This window comes from Ruditapes philippinarum, unplaced genomic scaffold, assembly GCF_026571515.1.
Source record: "Ruditapes philippinarum isolate M1 unplaced genomic scaffold, ASM2657151v2 ctg2388_1_1_1_1, whole genome shotgun sequence".
In the NCBI taxonomy this organism is placed as follows: Eukaryota; Metazoa; Mollusca; class Bivalvia; order Venerida; family Veneridae; genus Ruditapes; species Ruditapes philippinarum.
This window is the reverse complement of record NW_026853636.1, coordinates 25,806-46,645: the sequence shown is the minus strand read 5'-3', so window position 1 is coordinate 46,645 and position 20,840 is coordinate 25,806. Positions and strand designations below refer to the sequence as shown.

Here is a 20,840-nt window from a genome sequence, read left to right as displayed (position 1 = left end):
TTTATTGCTTTTTTGTTTTGCTTTCTCCAAGATATGACATGAAATTTACACATTTAAAATTTATCAGTTATGAATACTATATATTTACATATAAATCCTAATGATAATTTCAATTTTTGATGTATTTGACAACCATGGAACTTTAGGGTGAGCCCTTTGTCAACAAATGTACCCTCAAACACCTTCAACTTGTAAATGTAAGATAACATTTGCCCGTCAATGAGTATGATAAGCAACTTGGCTATATAAATGAGCGGTGAAACGTTTATCATCGCCAAACTTTCAGTGTACTTTCTAGTCTCTAACGTTGTCACCAACTTGTCGTCTGCTGCAGCCATGCTTCGACTTCTCGTGCTAAGTGTCGTCTGCGCCGTAACGTTTGCTAACCCAGCAATAAGAGAAAGGAGTAAGTTTTGAAATTTTTTTGATTTTTTTTTTTTTTGATACGAAAGTAAGATTTTTTAAGTGTAAATTGAATAGTAAATTGAATAAAGCTTGAGCATGTTTAAAAGAATTTATATCGTAACAACTTTTCGGAATATTACTATACTTGGAAGAAGGTTCTCAAATGTGAAATGTGATACATAGCTTAAATTTGTATTTTAATGAAGTTTCTAAAAAGGAAAATTAACGAAATTATTGTATTCTTTTTTCAGGACAGACCAACAACTGTTTAGGTAAGTGTATTTTTTACGTGTAAAATTGTTTCGTTGTATTTTCATTCGAATATTTTGCCATTCTGAAATAGAAAATAGCACTTAGCACGAACAGCTTGATTTTTTTTATCTAAACATTTTTTGTTCCATTAAATATATTTCCGTAAAAGATCCCTAAATTTCATACTTGGTAACACTCTTAAGCGAGGGAGATACTGTTAGTAATTTCGTACATTTAACAAATATAAAAGGAACATTTAAAATATTTTCATGTATACGAATGGTTGAAAAATATTATTTATATTGAGCTGTATTTTCACTCGTGACTGTTCATTTCAGATGCATTCAAAAATGTACCAAATCCCTGTGTAAACAACCCACAGAGCCAAGTTTACTTCCCCCACCCATCTGACAACTCTAAATTCATTCAGTGTGACAGATATGGACGAATGTACATCATCCAGTGCCCAGAAAATCTCGTCTATAGTTCAACAACAAGCACATGTCGTCAAAGCGGCGGGTCCATCGTTACATCGGGACCAACAGTTGCACCCGTACCAGGCACTCAGCCAATAACCAATACTGGCGATAACCCTTGCACACCCGAAGCCCTCGCTGCAGGGAACATCTACTTTGCTGTTAAAGGTAAATAGATAACCCTTCAGCTCTAGTTTTACTTCTAATTATCTTGTCTTCTTTTATCAATTTTCATTAAACGAAACTGTCGTAAATTTGAATATTATCAAAAGAACTGAACTGTTGAACATTCTTACATTTTGAGGAATATATTTTACATTATATATTATGTAAACATGAACTTAAATGAGGAAAAAGAAATAATCAGCATTCACTAAAAGATCCTGTATGTATTAATGAAGGATGTAACAAGTGAAATTTTGTGTATATATGTGTATAATTATTCTTCTAAAACAATTTCCAATTTCAAACATCCAAGAATATGTGCATTTTAAGTAATAACTAAAGTATATGCATTCATTTCTTAATGAAAAAATTGGCTTATACTTTATCGAAAATAGATTTCTAATTACTCTCTTTATTTACATGTAAATCGGGTAATATCTTTGCAAATAATGCTGTTTTAAACTTACAATATTGATAAATCTTCATACCATAAAAATTTAGTTACAGGATCTTTAATATGCTCACTGTTTAATAGCCACATTTTCTTAAATAAGACAAGCCTGCAGTAAACTGTGATCGGAAGTAAACGGTATTAACTTTACCTAATTAATTGTTGAGGCTTGCAGTAAAATAAAACAGTGATTCCGCATGTACACTGTGATATCGCTGAGGGCTATATAGTGATTCTGCGTGTACACTGTGATATCGCTGAGGTCTGTACAGTGATTCCGCGTTTACACTGTGATATCGCTGAGGGCTATACAGTGATTCTGCGTTTACACTGTGATATCGCTGAGGGCTATACAGTGATTCCGCGTGTACACTTTGATATCGCTGAGGGCTATACAATGATTCCGCGTGTACACTTTGATATCGCTGAGGGCTATACAGTGATTCCGCGTGTACACTTTGATATCGATAAAGGCATAAAGTGATTCCGCGTGTACACTTTGATATCACTGTGGGCTATACAGCGATTCTGCGTGTACACTGTGATATCGCTGAGGGCTATACAGTGATTCCGCGTGTATATTGTGATATCGATGAAGGCTATATATAGTGATTCCGCGTGTACACTTTGATATCACTGTGGGCTATACTATCGCTGAGAGCTTTTGTACACTAATAGTTGTTTCATGACAGTAAATGAAAGAAAGTTAAAATAATTTTGCAGGTGATGAGACCAAGTTTATTGAATGTGACATGTTGGGACATCCTAACGTTCTCCCATGCTCCTCTGGTCTTGTCTGGAACGAAAGCCGTCTTTCTTGCGTCTACAAATTCCAAGGATCAGGATCAGGATCTACCGGGACTGGCACCGGAACTGGAACTGTAACCGGAGGAACTGGTGGTACTACAGGTATGCTAAAATTCTTATTACAAAATTTGCGGTGAAAATTATTGGTTTTGAAACTTAAAACTAAATATGTAGTACATGGAATTTAAGAACCGATATTGTAATTGTTCCTCTTATTTTTATTCCGGTTTCCTGTCATTATTATACAAATAAAAATTGTACATTACGTTTTAATACCACTAGCAAACTGTTTGTGACAAGTCAAGTCAGTTGATTTCTGCTTTTAGGAACCGGAACTGGTACCGGTGGCACTGGCACCGGAAACCTTGCAAACCCATGCACACAGGAGACAATCGCCGCCAACAAACTGTTCTTCCCTCACCCAGACTCCACAAAGTTCATCCAATGCGATCTCTGGGGTGATGTGTTCGTAGTCAGCTGCCCAGCCGGTCTTATCTGGAACCAGTACTCCGAAACCTGCGCCTCTGCATTTGTAAATGTAGGAAATGTAGGAAAATAGACTAATCTAATCAATAGTGTCTCTCTCTCAATAAAAAAATTGTGATTCTCAAAATGTATAGCGTATCTGTTCAGTTCATGTATACTGCGATATTTATTTCATACTATAAAGGTATTTTATATTCATAGTGTTGTCAAAATTGATATTTGTTCGGCAATAAAAATATATGTTTCACTAAACTGGTGTGTTTTAGTAATTCTTCATTTCAAGAACAGGGGGCATTTTTATGATATTATTATGATACCCTAGTTGCGCTAGGTGCAGATAAGTGAGCTAACTGGTCAATAGCAACTTTTCGGCCCTTTCCGTCAATTTTCTGAATTTTAGTAATTATCGTCGAGGTGTTCCGATTCGTTCCGATTGCCAACTGACTATCACGGATCTTTATATAGATCCGTGTCGGCTATATACGACAGATGGGCTTTAAAACAACAACACCAATACTTTGAGACGTGTCATAACATCACAAGTATAGCATATCCAAACCTGCTAGGAATTTCTTCCAGTTACACCCCTGTTGTTACACCAGCTGACGTCTTAGTACTAGAAGAATAAAATTTAATTATATTTGAGCCGCGCCATGACAAAACCAACATAATGTGTTTGCGACCAGCATGGATCCAGACCAGCCTGCGCATCCGCGCAGTCTGATCAGGATCCATGCTGTTCGCTTACAGACCCTATAACAAGTAAAGAAACTGACGCGCAGGCTGGTCTGGATCCATGCTGGTCGCAAACCCATTATGTTGGTTTTGTCGTGACGCGGCTCAAATAGATATGCATACGGCGTATCTTAGAAATGATAATATAAATACACTATAATCTAAATATGACGTAAAATTATATAATTAGGAAAATCTGTGAACATTATTTAAGTATACATGACATTACTTAAGTATACATGCAGTTACTATTAATAAGTAATTGTCAACACTGACACAACAACTTATTATAAAGTAAGCTACATTTGACTATATGAGTACTTATCTAATAAGTGATTGCATTCTCCGTGGGGTCCACATCATAACTGTCATTCTTTTAAATCTTGAGCAACTGCTCATAACCATGAGACATTAGTTTAGTTTATACAAATTTATTTTAGTTCGATTGTGTTGGAAGCTATAAGCTAATTGAAACATTCTCGAATCCGTTCCTGGAACCAACCAGTACTAAGCAATGAATGTAAAGTTTCCAACGGCTTGTCCCTGATAGGGTTTGAATTCACGCAGATTACTAACCATGAGACATTGAAGTGGTGGCATAACCGAGTGGTTAACGTGTAAAACTGATAATCTAAGGATCATAAGCTCTATGTGTTTAAACCCCGTCAGGGTCAAGACTTTGTTTTCTTGAAACTTTGCATTAATGATTCAGTACTGGTTGGTTCCAGAAAGGGATTTGAGAGTATGTCTTTAAGCTTAAAGCTTCCTACATAATCGAAGTAAAATAAATTCAGTATTTAACTTATAGGACAATGTGTCACGCGAAAGGATCGTTGTGGCGCCGTTAAATGTCGCAACGTCGCTAAATGTCGCACTTACCGCTAAATGTCGCACCAATACCGCTTCATGTCGCAACTGCCGCTAAATGTCGCAAAATCATTTTCCGTTAAAGATGTCGCAATGTTAACGTTAAATGCCGCACGAATTTCCGCTACCGTTCAATGTCGCAACACTACCGTTAAATGTCGCAAGATATAAATTCATGTTAAAATCATGATTCAAAGTAGTAGTATTTTAATTAACAAGAGCTGTCCGTAAGACAGCGCGCTCGACTTTTTTAGTGCTTGCCTATAATACAAAACATTGACAGTTAAGGGCCATAATTCAAATAAAATCTTTGACAGAATTACCTTCTCCTGGACATGTTTGGGAATCATGATTGTAAACAAGTATTCCAACTTTCAAATTAATATCTCAAACAGTTCAGTCAAAAAGTGGACTGGTACTAAAAACTTAACCAAGATTCTAAGTCGATAAAAGGCCTTAATTTTTAAAACAAATCCTTGACAGAGTTACCTTCTCTTGCGTACAGATGGGGGTAATGATGTGAAATAGCATTAAAAGTTTCAAAGCAATATCTCAAAGGGTTAAGGCAATAAGTGGATTTTACCCATATTCAATGTATTTTCTAAGTCAAAAAGGGGCATAATTCTGTCAAAAACCTTGACAGAGTTATGTCCTCTTGTCTGTTGATGAAGGTCGTGATGGTAAACAAGTATGGTCAGTTTCAAAGCAATACCTCCAATGGTTTTGAAATAAAGTGAGGGTGGTACAAAAACTTAACCAAGATTCTAAGTCGATAAAAGGCCTTAATTTTTAAAACAAATCCTTGACAGAGTTACCTTCTCTTGCGTACAGATGGGGTAATGATGTGAAATAGCATTAAAAGTTTCAAAGCAATATCTCAAAGGGTTAAGGCAATAAGTGGATTTTACCATATTCAATGTATTTTCTAAGTCAAAAAGGGGCATAATTCTGTCAAAAACCTTGACAGAGTTATGTCCTCTTGTCTGTTGATGAAGGTCGTGATGGTAAACAAGTATGGTCAGTTTCAAAGCAATACCTCCAATGGTTTTGAAATAAAGTGAGGTGGTACAAAAAACTTAACCAAGCTCAATACACTTTCTAAGTCAAAAAAGGGCCATAATTCTGTCAAAAACCTTGACAGAGTTATGTACTCTTGTCTGTAGATGGAGGTTATGATGGTGAACAAGTATGGTAAGTTTCAAAGCCATACTTGTAATACTTCTGAAATAAAGTGGGGTGGTACGAAAAACTTAACCAAGGTGTGACGCCAACGCTAACGCCGACGCCGACGCCGACGCCGACGCCGGGGCGAGTAGGATAGCTCCCCTTTTCATAGAAAAGTCGAGCTAAAAACGCTATCATAGTTATTTTTACTGTAATTGCCATTTAACAAAAATTATCTTTGTTTTAATTGTTTTCTTTTATGAACCTAAATATCGAGGATTTGAGCTGCTTTATTTTTTTTGTTTGTTTGTTTCATTTTACGCCTTTTTCAACAGTATTTCAGTCATATAGGCGGGTAGTTTCCTAACCATCGTTCCTGGAGAGTTTCACCAGTACTAGACTACCTTCCTCCGCGCTTAAGAGCTGCTTTATAATGTAATATTGACGTTAGAAAGCGTATTCTAGAAAGATACAATTGAAATTTTCAGTTTTCAACAATAAAAACTTACGTCGTAATGTGTTACATCATGGCGCCATTTATCATTCTTGTATGTATGAAATAACGTCAGCTTGTTTGTGAATGAGTTGTTTACTTAGGATGACGTCATTACGCTGCTTACGGATTGGCGCCGTTTTGTCAATATATTTATTAACTGATATGGATCTAATATGTGGCGTTAGTGTATGTGAGATATTATTTCGGTATTGTATGAAAAGAAAACATTATACGAACTGAAAATATAAATAAAAATACATTTAATTGTTGCTTTAAAATGCTTTGTAAACTATACAATCGAGGGTGAAAACATAACAGCGCATATACAAGTAGTCCCTAACCGGTGTTTATTGGCAGTTTAACACCAGTTTTTTCCTTCTTTGTCTATAGTGGCAAAATCACGTGAGTGTTAGAATCATGATTAAAAGTAGTAGTATTTTGATTTAAAACGCTCTCATAGTTATTTTTACTGTAATTGCCATTTAACAAAAAGTATCTTTGTTTTAATTGTTTTCTTTTATGAACCTAAATATCGAGGATTTGAGCTGCTATATAATGTAATATTGACGCTAGAAAGCGTATTCTAGAAAGAAACAATTGAAATTCAAGTCTCAATAGATAAGTATTTTTCGTTTGTCTCCCTTTTTCATTTATAACCCTGATTGACAACATCTTAAAAGTATTATGATATTGTCGCGATCAAAATTCGGTTTAAGTAATTTCCTTGATTTGAAGACCTTTTTTCTTGCTAGTACTAATAGTAATACAGTCATACTAGGGCGGTTTAAGCCCCATTTACACAGTCCCGGTACCATGATCAACCGTGGTAAATCGGCGTTGGGTCGTTGAAATTCCGGGAAGTAAAGGGACAAACCATGGTGAACCGTAACAAACTGAGAGATCACCACGGTTGTATTCAAATGTTTAATACAACCGGGGCTCACCGGCACTCACCGAGAGGAAGCCCAAATCCGTGTTTCTATCGGCTTGGAACAGGGCATTGCCGGGAAACCACCGTATCTATACTGCATCCATAACGTGACAAATCGTAGTAAACCGGGATGCGTATCAATCAATGTCCAAACGGCAAAGTCCCGGTGATGACACGATGTTGCCACGGTAAAACAGGCAGAGCTACGGTAGGGCCAGGGTGGCAACAACGCTCCGATTGGAGCCGGTAATGTCCCGGATATTGCAGACAAGTACGGTTATACAACGATGATAGACGGTGGTGTAACGACCTCATGCCGATACAGGAAATTTAAAGAACAGGAAAATATAAACTTGAAGTGCTACTTTGGATCATTTTGTTTAGAGAAAGAACACGAGCATGGATAATTTGTTAAATGAGAGAAGGAAAAATTCTTCAGCTGGTGCATTTTCAGCTTCAGGTACCTCAACCTCTGAAGGTGTTGTAGACACAGTTTTTTTTTTCTAACTTCCATCCCCTTTCCTTCTTTCTCTGCTGTCTTTTTACCAAATGACTGATGTCAACGTGGTCAGTCAGTTTTATTCTCATAAACTTGAACAGGAAGCATCGGTGTATTACCAGGGCGTCACCGGCACAGTACCGGCATCACCAAAAGCATTACCGTGGCAAAAACGGCGATGGTCGGGATGGACCGTGATGAAACCGTGTCTAGTCGGGTTTCCACCGGAATCAAGCGGGAATACACCGATTTAGCATCGGCGCTTAACGTATATATCCGGTGCTATATCGGGTTCTGAACCGGGAATACACCTGGGCTCTGTCCGGGATGTGTAAACGCAATTTGATTTCTCAGAAAAACACCACGGAACACCTCGGTTCACCAGCTTAAGACACAGTAGCGATACCGTGGCCATTACCGGGACAGTGTTTATTTGGGCTTTATCAAACGGAACCTGCAACATTTTCAATTTTGCCGTTTTGGACTTTCTTTAGGGGTTCTTTTTTTGTCTATTTTATCAATGACTGATGTTCCTCTACACACATCTGAACAACTTAAGTATTTAAGGAAATATAGCACTCAAAGGCCCAAAGACCAAACAATTTTCATACAGAAAACCAGTGACATAACAATTAAGCTGATGCTTATTAAAGATTATACTTGAATGTCGAATATGATATCATTTAATTGTTGTTACTTTGTTTCGCTAATGTGTTTGTTAATTCAACCGCAGCCAATGCATTTAAATTTAATAGACTACAATGTACAGTTAATTTCAACATGATAAAAGTTCAAATCTTATGTTTACTTGTAGAGTATCGTTAGTTAAGAGCTGATTTTATTAATCAGGTTGCTCTAATAATTAATGTACATGCGGTTGTTATCTACCTTCCGATAATGTCAAACCCCTCGCGGGGACGTAAAAAATGGTTAACTTGGGTTTAACATTGCCTTGTTTTGAAATGTTCAACGGGTTTCCAAATGCAATCACTTATGACTTGCATACTTAAGGGAATTAGGCGGCGGAAACTGATATGTGTTTGATGTTTGATATGATTGTATATCATATGTCAGTACTTTCAGCTATTGTTTAACACAATATTTGCATTTATATCAAAAGGTGTGAGGGGCCTCCGTGACCAAATGACAGCTAACTATTTACTCCCGAGAATTTTTTTTTCATTAATGAAAAGCTAAACGTGTCGGCGTTGGTTAACCTTTTTGGTGGCATTTCTCCCTTTTTATATTTTCCCCCAAAACACAAATATTCATTTCAAACTTGAAATATTGATTGAATATCAAGACAAAAATTTCATTTTAACAGAAACGGAAAATACGTGAAAAACATGCACAGTATGAAATGCACGGTCAACACGAAAAATGGGAAATGTTTTGGGCCATTTTGAAATCTTACATTTAGCATTCGTATAGTACTCCTTGATCATTTAGTATTCCTCACAGGTTTGCCGATCCGCGGTCGGGTGTTAGATATGAGCGAATTTCACGATTAGCAGATATTATCATATTATATGCCGGCAGTTGAGTAAGCAGATGTCAAAATTAGAAAATGCACAGAAAATTTAGTACATTTTACCATTTGTCAAACACTATTTACGCTTGAATATTGTGGCAAGTGATATTTTACTCGTCAAGTCGCTTTATACTATGATAGATTCTCGGAACATTTCATTAAATAAGAATATTTTTTTTAATCATACTGTCAGAGTTCTAATCAAGTTTAAAAAACCTTGATTTTATTAACTGTCAAATAAAAACAATGACTTATAAAAACAAAAACTTTAATATAGACATAAAAATTCATAGCCCTATTTTAATTTTACAAACCATGAATCAGCAAATAAGAACTCTTGCTGAGATTTGAACTCAGAACTCCTCTCATGTATGTGATACAATAAAGAGGCAATTTGACAATTAAACTACAAGAGCTTAAAACTTACTAACCATGGCTTGTTATTAAAAGATTAACATTCTTCCTACTTTTTTGCATCTATATATAGTTTTCAAATAGCCAAATTTAGGTCTATTATAAATGAAAAAAAAACTGGCCAAAATTCATAATTTTATCCTGAAAATTCTTTTTTTAAACTTATTTAAAGGATTTTTCAGAATCATTTCAACTATTTAGTACATAAGAATTAAAAAAACAACAACAAAAAACACACACACTTAAAATGTTTCTTTTTCATATGATTACACATTTCTAAAAGATTTTGTAAAATATTGTCAATTTTCTATTTATTCCTTATGGTTCTTATTTTACCAATCTAAGGCATGAGCTGTTCTGATGAATAAAAAAAACAACACTAAATTAAATTATCAACAGGAATAAATTCTGTCATGTACTAAAATTTTGCTTCTATGGGAGAAGCAAGTAAATGACTGCATACATTGTGTGAAAATGTAACAAATTCGAAAAATTCTACGGAACTAAATTTCAACATTGGTACTGTGACGTAATATGATGACGTCTTGAAAAACAAGTAAAAATGACTTAAATTCACTAAAAAGACTGGTTTGACATTTTTGCTTGTAAAATATATCAGAATGATAAGAACTAGTCGATAACAGAAAAATCGATAACAGGATAAATAGAATGATTGGTCCTATGGATGGAGAACTATCTGACCAAAGGCTCATCCAATAAATTCCTCCGCCTCGCCAGATCCAAGGCACCAACCTATTAATTATTCTCTATCACTTCAGACATCAAGAAAATGGTGAACAATGCAATCAAAAATGTAAAAATGTTTAGCGATATGTAAAATAACATTGATAATACAAATACAAGATTCATTTCTCCCCCTCTGCTTTTACCATGGCCTGGGACATGCTAGAAGTTAAAACTGCACACATCCAGATATTTTACTTTCTTCAAAAATCAATCAAAATTTAGTTTTCTGAACTTCAAATCTAAATATTTAACTTAATGATGGAACATATAAATATTTTCATTTAAAACAATATGAATCTGGAAGTGTGCTGTTTTACAACTAGGCAGCATTGGGAGAAGTGTAGCGATTGACCTTTTTGACACATACTGTTTTCCGGTAGTTACAGATTTAGCTCTGGGGGATTACACCTAATGAAGTATATACACCTTATGAAGTATATAGAGGATATTCAATTTTTTTTTATAAATACACAATTTATTTCATTGAGTGGTATGAAAACAAATATTTCATGAGTGGCTACCACCACGAGTGAAATATGATAATTTTCATACCACAAGATGAAAATAAATCCTGTATTATAGAAAAAGACTTGAATTTTCTGTTTATATTAAAATTTGAAATATTAGTTCTTAAATTTTGTTCATTGGCTGAATTTAGAAGAAAGTAATCCGGCAAGACACAAGTAAAAATATGTAAAATATGTTTAACTGCAGTGAAAAATATATCTTTTACAGTGAAAATACGGAAAATTAAAATACAAATTTTATTTCATATTTCATTTATCAGTATATAATAAACACCATTATTATGTGATATATCTATTTTTTATAATTATTTTAGAGTTTCAGGTGATTACTATCTATCGCATATTTTACACATTTGAGCCGCGTCATGACAAAAACAACATAGTGGGTTTGCGACCAGCATGGATCCAGACCAGCCTGCGCATCCGCGCAGTCTGATCAGGATCCATACTGTTCGCTTTCAAACCCTATAACAAGTAGAGAAACTGATAGCGAACAGCATGGATCCTGATCAGACTGCGCGGATGCTGGTCGCAAACTCATTATGTTGGTTTTGTCGTCACGCGGCTCATTTATTTGTTGATGTTGTCTTAGAATTGAAATAAGATATCCAAATCAGTGATTTTATAGCTTGATAACATAATTGTTTGTCATTTAGATGTGCTCATTATATCACTCGGGCTATGACCTTGTGATATTATCACATCCAAACTCCAAACAGTGTTGTTTAGCTATAAAATCACCGTTTGAGATATATTATTTCTTTAAGTTTAAGCAGAAAATCTCATTTTTTTCATGGAATTATCAATACAATGATATTCTAATTTTTTTCTAACAATGAAATAATTGTTTTATTTCACTTTAATCCCAAAAAGGCCTAAAACATACAGATTGTTACATTATTACACAACATTTAGGTGAATTCCCGAGAGCTATGTACAGAAAGTACCGGAAATGGTGTTTAGCTAGTTTTTCAAATTATTAACCTTTGATTGAAGCTCTGAAGAATGGTAAGTCTGTCACTGTACAGTCTATAGTTTATAAAGTCGTGCGTTTTGGTTTTGCTACACATCCCCCACCATTCCATAATCAGAGCTTCAATATCCAATATCCATGTCTGACCAATAACCGGAGAAAGTTTTGGTCAATGATTGGGCTTTTAAAGTTAATCATGCCAAGTAGTTAAAGAAAGAAGTTGATTGGTCAACTAGGGAAAGCCATGGCTTATGGTCATCAAATGAGGTGGTCAGGTTGGTAATGACTGGTAGATTTATCATTGATTTAGTTCAAGTCAAGGTAAATATCATCATAAAGGTGGTCAGATCAATAATTCAGGAACACTTTGACCCATTAAGATTAGATGTACAGGTTTGTCATGTCTGGTCAATAAGTGTAGAACACTGTAAAAATAAGTAAAATAGATGAGTAAAGATAAATAAAAGTCAGAACAGTTTATTAAAGAAATAACATTAAAAACCGCATGGTCTGCACTTCCCCTTCATGGTAGAACTGGCCTAAAAGTGTAGAACAGTTGTTAAAGATAAAAACACTATATAAAATTGAGCTGAAATAGAAAAAAAATTAAAGTAGATAAACTGCATGGTCTGCACTTCCCCTTCATGATGGACCTGGGCAAAAAGTGTAGAACAGTTGTTAAAGATAAAAACACTATATAAAATTGAGCTGAAAAAGAAAAAAAAAGAATTCAAGCAGATAAACTGCATGGTCTGCACTTCCCCTCATGGTAGAACGGGCCAAAAGTGTAGAACAGTTGTAAAGATAAGTTATACAATAGAAATGTGTGTGAAACAGTCCAGAATGAAAAAGTGGAAGCCGAGCTGATTGTCAGGGCTGTCCAGGGGATATGATGGTGTTGTATATTAACGAATGTGAGTGAATAAACAGTCCAGAATGAAAAAGTGGAAGTCAAGCTGATTGTCAGGGCTGTCCAGGGGATATGTTTGTGTTGTGTTTTGATGAATATGAGTGAAAAAAAAACAGTCCAGAATGAAAAAATGGAAGTCAAGCTGATAGTCAGGGCTGTCCAGGGGATACGTTTGTGTTGTGTTTTGATGAATGTGAGTGAAAAAAAAACAGTCCAGAATGAAAAAATGGAAGTCAAGCTGATAGTCAGGGCTGTCCAGGGGATATGTTTGTGTTGTGTAATGATAAATGTGAGTGAAAAAAAAACAGTCCAGAATGAAAAAGTGGAAGTCAAGCTGATTGTCAGGGCTGTCCAGGGGATATGTTAATGTTGTGTTTTTATAAATGTGAGTGAAACTAAAACTGTGTCCAAAGGACACGGATGCCCCCACTGACAACTTATATATGGTATATAGTGAAAAAATCAACAAAGGGCCATAATTCTGTTAAATTTGGTCGCAGCAAAATTTCCTTCCTTTACTACCATCTACACGTTAAGGTTGGTCATCCCTGTAAGTTTAAGCAAAACCTGCCATCCGGTTTAAGAGGAGTTGCGTTCACAAAATTTCTATATGGTATATAGTGAAAAAATCAACAAAGGGCCATAATTCAATTAAATTTGGTCGCAGCAAAAATTCCTTCCTTTACTGCCATCTTCACATTAAGGTTGATCATCCCTGAAAGTTTAAGCAAAATCTGCCATCCGGTTTAACAGGAGTTGCGTTCACTAAATTTCTATGTGGTATATAGTGAACAAATCAACAAAGGGCCATAATTCTGTTAAATTTGGTTGCAGCAAAAATTCCTTCCTTTACTACCATCTACACATTAAGGTTAATCATCCCTGGAAGTTTAAGCAAAATCTGCCATCCGGTTTAACAAGATTTGCGTTCAAAAAATTTCTATATGGTATATGGTGAAAAAATTCAACAAAGGGCCATAATTCTGTTAAATTTGGTCGCAGCAAAATTTCCTTCCTTTACTAACATCTACACGTTAAGGTTGGTCATCCCTGTAAGTTTAAGCAAAATCTGCCATCCGGTTTAAGAAGAGTTGCGTTCACAAGATTTTGGGACGTACGGACGGACGAACAGACGTACGGACAGACGGACGGACGGACAAGTGCAACGCTATATGCTCCCACTTTGTGGGGGCATAAAATCAGTCCAGAATGAAAAGTGGAAGTCAAGCTGATAGTCAGGGCTGTCCAGATGATATGTTTGTGTTGTGTAATGATAAATGTGAGTGAAAAAAAACAGTCCAGAATGAAAAAGTGGAAGTCAAGCTGATTGTCAGGACTGTCCAGGAGATATGTTAATATTGTGTTTTTATAAATGTGAGTGAAAAAAAAACCAGTCCAGAATGAAATAGTGAAAGTCAGGCTGATTGTCAGGTCTGTCCATGGGATATGTTAATGTTGTGTTTTTATAAATGTGAGGGAATAAACAGTCCAGAATGAAAAAGTGGAAGTCAGGCTGATTGTCAGGGCTGTCCAGGGGATATGTTTGTGTTGTGTTTTGATGAATGTAAGTGAATAAACAGTCCAGATTAAAAAAATGGAAGTCAGGCTGATCGTCAGGGATGTCCAGGGGATATGTTTGTGTTTTATATTAAGAATGTGAGTGAATAAACAGTCCAGAATGAAAAAATGGAAGTTAAGCTGATTGTCAGGGCTGTCCAGGGGGTATGTTTGTGTTGTATATTAATAAATATGATTGAATAGACAGTCCAGAATGAAAAAGTGGAAGTCAAGCTGATTGTCAGGGCTGTACAGGGGCTATGTTTGTGTTGTGTTTTGATGAATATGAGTGAAAAAACAGTCCAGTTTTGAAAAGTGGAAGTCAGGCTGTTTGTGTTGTGGTTTGATGAATATGAGTGAAAAAACAGTTCAGAATGAAGAAGTGGAAGTCAGGCTGATTGTCAGGGCTGTCCAGGGGATATATTTGTGTTATGTTTTGATGATATGAGTGAAAAAAAACTAGTCCAGAATGAAAAAGTGGAAGTCAAGTTGATTGGCAGGGCTGTCCAGGGGATATGTTTGTGTTGTGTTATGATGAATATGAGTGAAAAAACAGTCCAGAATTAAAAAAATGGAAGTCAGGCTGATTGTCAGGGCTGTCCAGGGCAGATGTTTGTGTTGTGTTTTGATGAATTTGAGTAAAAAAACAGTCCAAAATGAAAAAATGGAAGTCGAGCTGATTGTCAGGGCTGTCCAGGGGATATGTTTGTGTATATGAGTGAATAAACAGTCCAGAATGAAAAAGTGGAAGTCAGGCTGATTGTCAGGGCTGTCCAGGGGATATGTTTGTGTTGTATATTGATGAATATGTGTGAAAAAAAAACTGTCCAGAATGAAAAAGTGAAAGTCGAGGGCCGATAGTCAGACAAGGGCATTATTTCTGATTTATTATCATAAATTCATTATATTTATACAGATGTACCAATGAAATCAAAGAGCAAGGTTTTCCGCACAATGCACCGTGTCCATCTCTATCCACACTGAAACAACTTCCAAACGTACAAATCTACCAGCAAGAGGTGTACCAAGCTATTCCATACACTATCCTTCTTGCGAGTATATAAGCACTGGGACTCTCGAAGAATGGATAGTCTCGATCAACTTTCACAATGCACGTCAAGTTCTTCAATACTCTGTCACTGAGTGGCTTTGACCATCCATACATCTATCCATCATCACCGGCCATGTTTCATTTCATTCTTACAAATTTGCTGCCTTGGTCTTAAGATTAACTGAAAGTTCACTGGGGTTAACAAAACAACATTCCAATCTCATTTCTAAACTATACCATATGTTGAACAAAATCTTTTTAACTAAACAAATCACATTTGTTTTGTTGTTTCCTAAGTCATTTGACGATTCTCCACCTTTATTGGCAGAAAAAATATGCCCCACAATGGACAGACAAGGGCAGGTAAAACGGTAAAACGGTAGAACCACAGATATTCTAGTCTATCTATATATAGACGAGGTAAAATAGATCATTCCTATCAAATTGCATACTGACCGTGTCCATCTCTCTCCACACTGAAACAACTTCCAAATGTACAAATATACCAGCACGGAAATGTACCAAGCTATTCCATACCATATCCTTCTCGTGAGTATATAGGCACTGGGACTCTCGAAGAATTGATAGTGCCGATCAACAAACACTTTACCACTGTTACACAACAATCCATTTTCTGAAAAAGTATTTAATTCCATGTGAAAGTTATTTAGAGGTCGGCGGCGTACTATACAGATTTTTCCAAAAATCTTTTTATAGTAACCCAATTTTATGAAAATGGAAAATACCTTGCCAATATTTTGTCTTTACAATATCATTCTTTCTGTGTCATTTATATGAATAATTAAATGGAAATTTGTTTTTAATTTGACGGCGTTGAAAAATTAACAGAGTGTATATATGAAGCTAACCCACAACGGCGCGAAAAGGTGTTTATATTGATCGCGAAACTGTACTGTATGGGTTAAAGAAAGTTTGTGGATAGAAAAGGAAATGCATTAATGCCATCATTTTGACAGTTTTGATTTTATATAAGTGCAAATAAATTAACCAATAAAATCCAGGAGAACGGTATATCACACTGTGCAATGGAATTTATGCAAATTAGCGAGGGGTCATTTGATTAGTTGACTTGGTGGTACATTGTTTATCTGGCATTACACAGCTGTCAAAACATAGCAATGATCAAGGTTGATCGTCAGCATTATTTTAAGATGGTTAATGTCTTTTTTATGAGATTATTTTGTTTATAACTCTTGAAATAAAGATGCTATAGTAATGGAACTTGTCATGCATGATGTGAGTATTGACAAAGGAAAATTATCCTAAGTCTAGAGTAGACATCATTTATAATACAAAAAAAAAAATAATACAAGTACATGTACTTAAAAAATATAACAATTTTCAAATAAATTCCAAGTTCAACAAGAGCTGTCGGAGGACAGCAATGCTCGACTTTTCGATATAGTTGTCACAAGGATGTTTCAATGAGTATAAAAAGGGGCATAAATATGTAAATAAGTAAATCAGAGTTATGGGACCTGTGCCAATCATGTTAAAAAATCACAGTGATTGAAAATGTATGTTAAGTTTCATTCCGTTCCCTTCAATAGTTAGGGAGATACCAGCTAACAAGCAAAAAAATAACCATGAGTTTCATCGAGTAAAAAATATTTTACTGCACCAAAACTTTAATCTGAAATCTGGAAGGGGACTCCGGGGCGAGTAGGACAGCTCTCTATATACTTCGTATAGTCGAGCTAAAAATTAAAATCATTGAAGGGCCATTTCTCTGACAAATATGATTGAACCCAAAAATGTTGACGAGATGCACAACTAGACTTGTAACTGATCTTTCTTGTAAAGTTTAGATGAAATTGCACCAGTGGTTTTGAGTAGTCCGGACAGACAGACGGAAGTACTTACGTGACTTTCCTTTGATCTCTTTATCCATTTTCAGTCACACAAGGCTTAAAAGAAGACACACAAGTAAAACAGAATAAAAAGAATCGAAGAAAAATGTACCAATACCTATTGTTTTCCTAGTCACTAATTTGTTTTGCACGGACAGAAAAACCACGGAGAAGTGATCCCTATATGTCACCACTACTCTGTAGAGGCAACACAAAAAGTTACAGACCCACCAACCTACCAAAAGTTAGCCTGTTTGACAACTGCAACTGACAATGCCTATCAAATGTATACTTTACTCATAAGTAATACATGTATAATAAAATTGTATTTTGTAAGTAAACATAGACAGGGAATGGAACCCTAGTCTCCAAAATGGCCGACAGGATATTCACCAAGGACACGCATCTTTCTTCACACTGGAACAACTTATTGTTGTACAAATCTGCCAGCACATAGATGTACTAAGCTATTCCATACCATATCCTTCTTGCGAGTATATAGGCACTGGGACTCTCGAAGAACTGATAGTCTTATCCACTTCCGCTTCATCATTCCTCCATGGTCTGAAATATCACCAGGGTTTACAAAATAAACAATCTAATCTTATAATGTTAATATTTATCATGTCTTTACAAATTACTTTTCAAATAAGCAGGTAATTATCAATGTTTCATTGGTTTTATATTATATGAAGGCCCATTCTTTATTATATGACAACAGATAAAGGCCGTCAAATGAGTTTCAGGGTAGGGCAAGTTCATGCCTAGTAGAACCACTTACCTTCCAGTCTAGCTAGCTAAAAGTCTATCTCCAATAGACAATTCCTATCAACTGTATACTTTATTCATAAGTAATATGATAAAATTGTATTTTGTAAGTAAACATAGACAAGGAATGGAACCCTAGTCTCCAAAATGTCCGACAGGATACTCACCTCTATATTCATTTGGCTAAAATTGCACAGGATTTCAACCAAACTTGTATTTTGATTTTATTATGATTCATTATCTTTATTATGATTTACAATAGCATCAAAGAACAAGGTTTACCTTTTGACACGCATCTTTCTTCACATTGGAACAACTTATTGTTGTACAAATCTGCCAGCACATAGATGTACTAAGCTATTCCATACCATATCCTTCTTGCGAGTATATAGGCACTGGGACTCTGCTCGAAGAACTGATAGTCTTATCCACTTCCGCTTCATCACTCCTCCATGGTCTGAAATATCACCAGGGTTTACAAAATAAACATTCTAATCTTATAATGTTAATATTTATCATGTCTTTACAAATTACTTTTCAAATAAGCAGGTAATTATCAATGTTTCATTGGTTTTATATTATATGAAGGCCCATTCTTTATTATATGACAACAGATCAAGGCCGTCAAATGAGTTTCAGGGTAGGGCAAGTTCATGCCTAGTAGAACCACTTACCTTCCAGTCTAGCAAGCTAAAAGTCTATCTCCAATAGACAATACCTATCAACTGTATACTTTATTCATAAGTAATATAATAAAATTGTATTTTGTAAGTAAACATAGACAGGGAATTGAACCCTTGTCTCCAAAATGTCCGACAGGATACTCACCTCTATATTCATTTTGCTCAAATTGCACAGGATTTCAACCAAACTTGTATTTTGATTTTATTATGATTCATTATCTTTATTATGATTTACTATAGCATCAAAGAACAAGGTTTACCTTATAACACACATCTTTCTTCACACTGGAACATCTTATTGTTGTACAAATCTGCCAGCACATAGATGTACTAAGCTATTCCATACCATATCCTTCTTGCGAGTATATAGGCACTGGGACTCTCGAAGAACTGATAGGCTTATCCACTTCCGCTTCATCACTCCTCCATGGTCTGAAATATCACCAGGGTTTACAAAATAAACATTCTAATCTTATAATGTTAATATTTATCATGTCTTTACAAATTACTTTTCAAGTAAGCAGGTAATTACCAATGTTTCATTGGTTTTATATTATATGAAGGCCCATTCTTTATTATATGACAACAGATAAAGGCCGTCAAATGAGTTTCAGGGTAGGGCAAGTTCATGCCTAGTAGAACCACTTACCTTCCAGTCAAGCTAGCTAAAAGACAATCTCCAATAGACAATTGCTATCAACTGTTTGTTGAACTAGCTGAATTTTGTATCTCTTAAATAGATGATACTATGCATACAAAAAAATCCTTAAAATCATAATATTGTAAAATACCTAATTACTCCATCATGCCAGTTTCCAACCAATAATACACATGCAGCTATCCACATCATTACGTATCCGCCGCAATGTAGAACTAGAACACCAACATCTTCTTTCCAGGGGGGTTCGAAAAACACAAAAAAAAAACACAAAACATTAGAATAGGGGAAAAACAAACAGTTAAAGAACCTGACAAGTAGATCTGTAAAACAAAAATATAGGTATTAGAGCAAACAAATAGAGTCATTTAATTTATTATTTACATAATTAAACATATCAAACATAATCATAGTACACAAATTCTAAATACACAAGTCATAGCATTAAAATAGTAGGTTAAACATGAAGCAAGAGGTCTAAAGGAGATAGGAAGCATAAAACAAAAATAAAAAAAACATATGACTATTTTATTGGTGAAAAATACATATCAAATATAATACTCGAGTATGAGTATATAAAAAAACCGCGGGCGCATCACGTAGCCTGGCCAGAATCACATTTTATAACAACAACCATCATTAATAACTTCTACTCAACACATTTCTAAATACAGGGGGTACAGGGATAACGTACATAAAGATTTTTTTATAAATCGCGAGTATATCTAAAAAAGAAAAAAAAACGCGGGCGCATCACGTAGCCTGGCCAGATTCACATTTTATAACAAGCATTAACAATAACTTCAACTCAACACATAACTAAGTACTTAAATAACATATATAAAGATTTTTTATAAATCGTGAGTATATCAACAAAATCGCGGGCGCATCACGTAGCCTGGCCAGAATCACATTTTACAACAAGAACTTCTACTCAACACATTTCTAACTAAAGGGATAACATACATAAAAAAATCTTATAAATCGTGAGTATATAAAAAAAACGCGGGCGCATCACGTAGCCTGGCCAGAATCACATTTTATAACAACAACCATCAACAAAAACTTCAACTCTACACATTACTAACTACAGGTATAACATACATAAAGAATTTTTATAAATCGCGAGTATATAAAAAAAAAAACGCGGGCACATCACGTAGTCTGGCCAGAATCACATTTTAATGATTTTATAACAACAACCATCAACAATAACTTCAACTCAACACATAACCAACTACAGGGGGTACAGAGATAACTTACATAAAGGTTTTTTATAAATCGCGAGTATATCAACAAAACCGCGGGCGCATCACGTAGTCTGGCCAAATCACATTTTATAACAACAACCATCAACAATAACTTTAACTCAATACATCACTTACTACAGGGGTACAGGGATAACTTACATAAAGA

The 20,840-nt window shown here is 35.3% G+C and overlaps 1 protein-coding gene across 1 annotated transcript; it reads left to right on the top strand.

Annotated features, from left to right (window-relative positions):
• Nucleotides 1-234: 234 nt before the first annotated feature.
• LOC132737409 (uncharacterized) lies at nt 235-3,294 on the top strand. The gene is made up of 5 exons (XM_060724693.1): nt 235-406; nt 657-677; nt 996-1,301; nt 2,473-2,658; nt 2,883-3,294. The coding sequence occupies exons 1-5, from the start codon at nt 250-252 to the stop codon at nt 3,113-3,115; spliced, it is 903 nt and encodes a 300-aa protein (XP_060580676.1). The 5' UTR covers nt 235-249; the 3' UTR covers nt 3,116-3,294.
• The last annotated feature ends 17,546 nt before the right edge of the window (nt 3,295-20,840 follow it).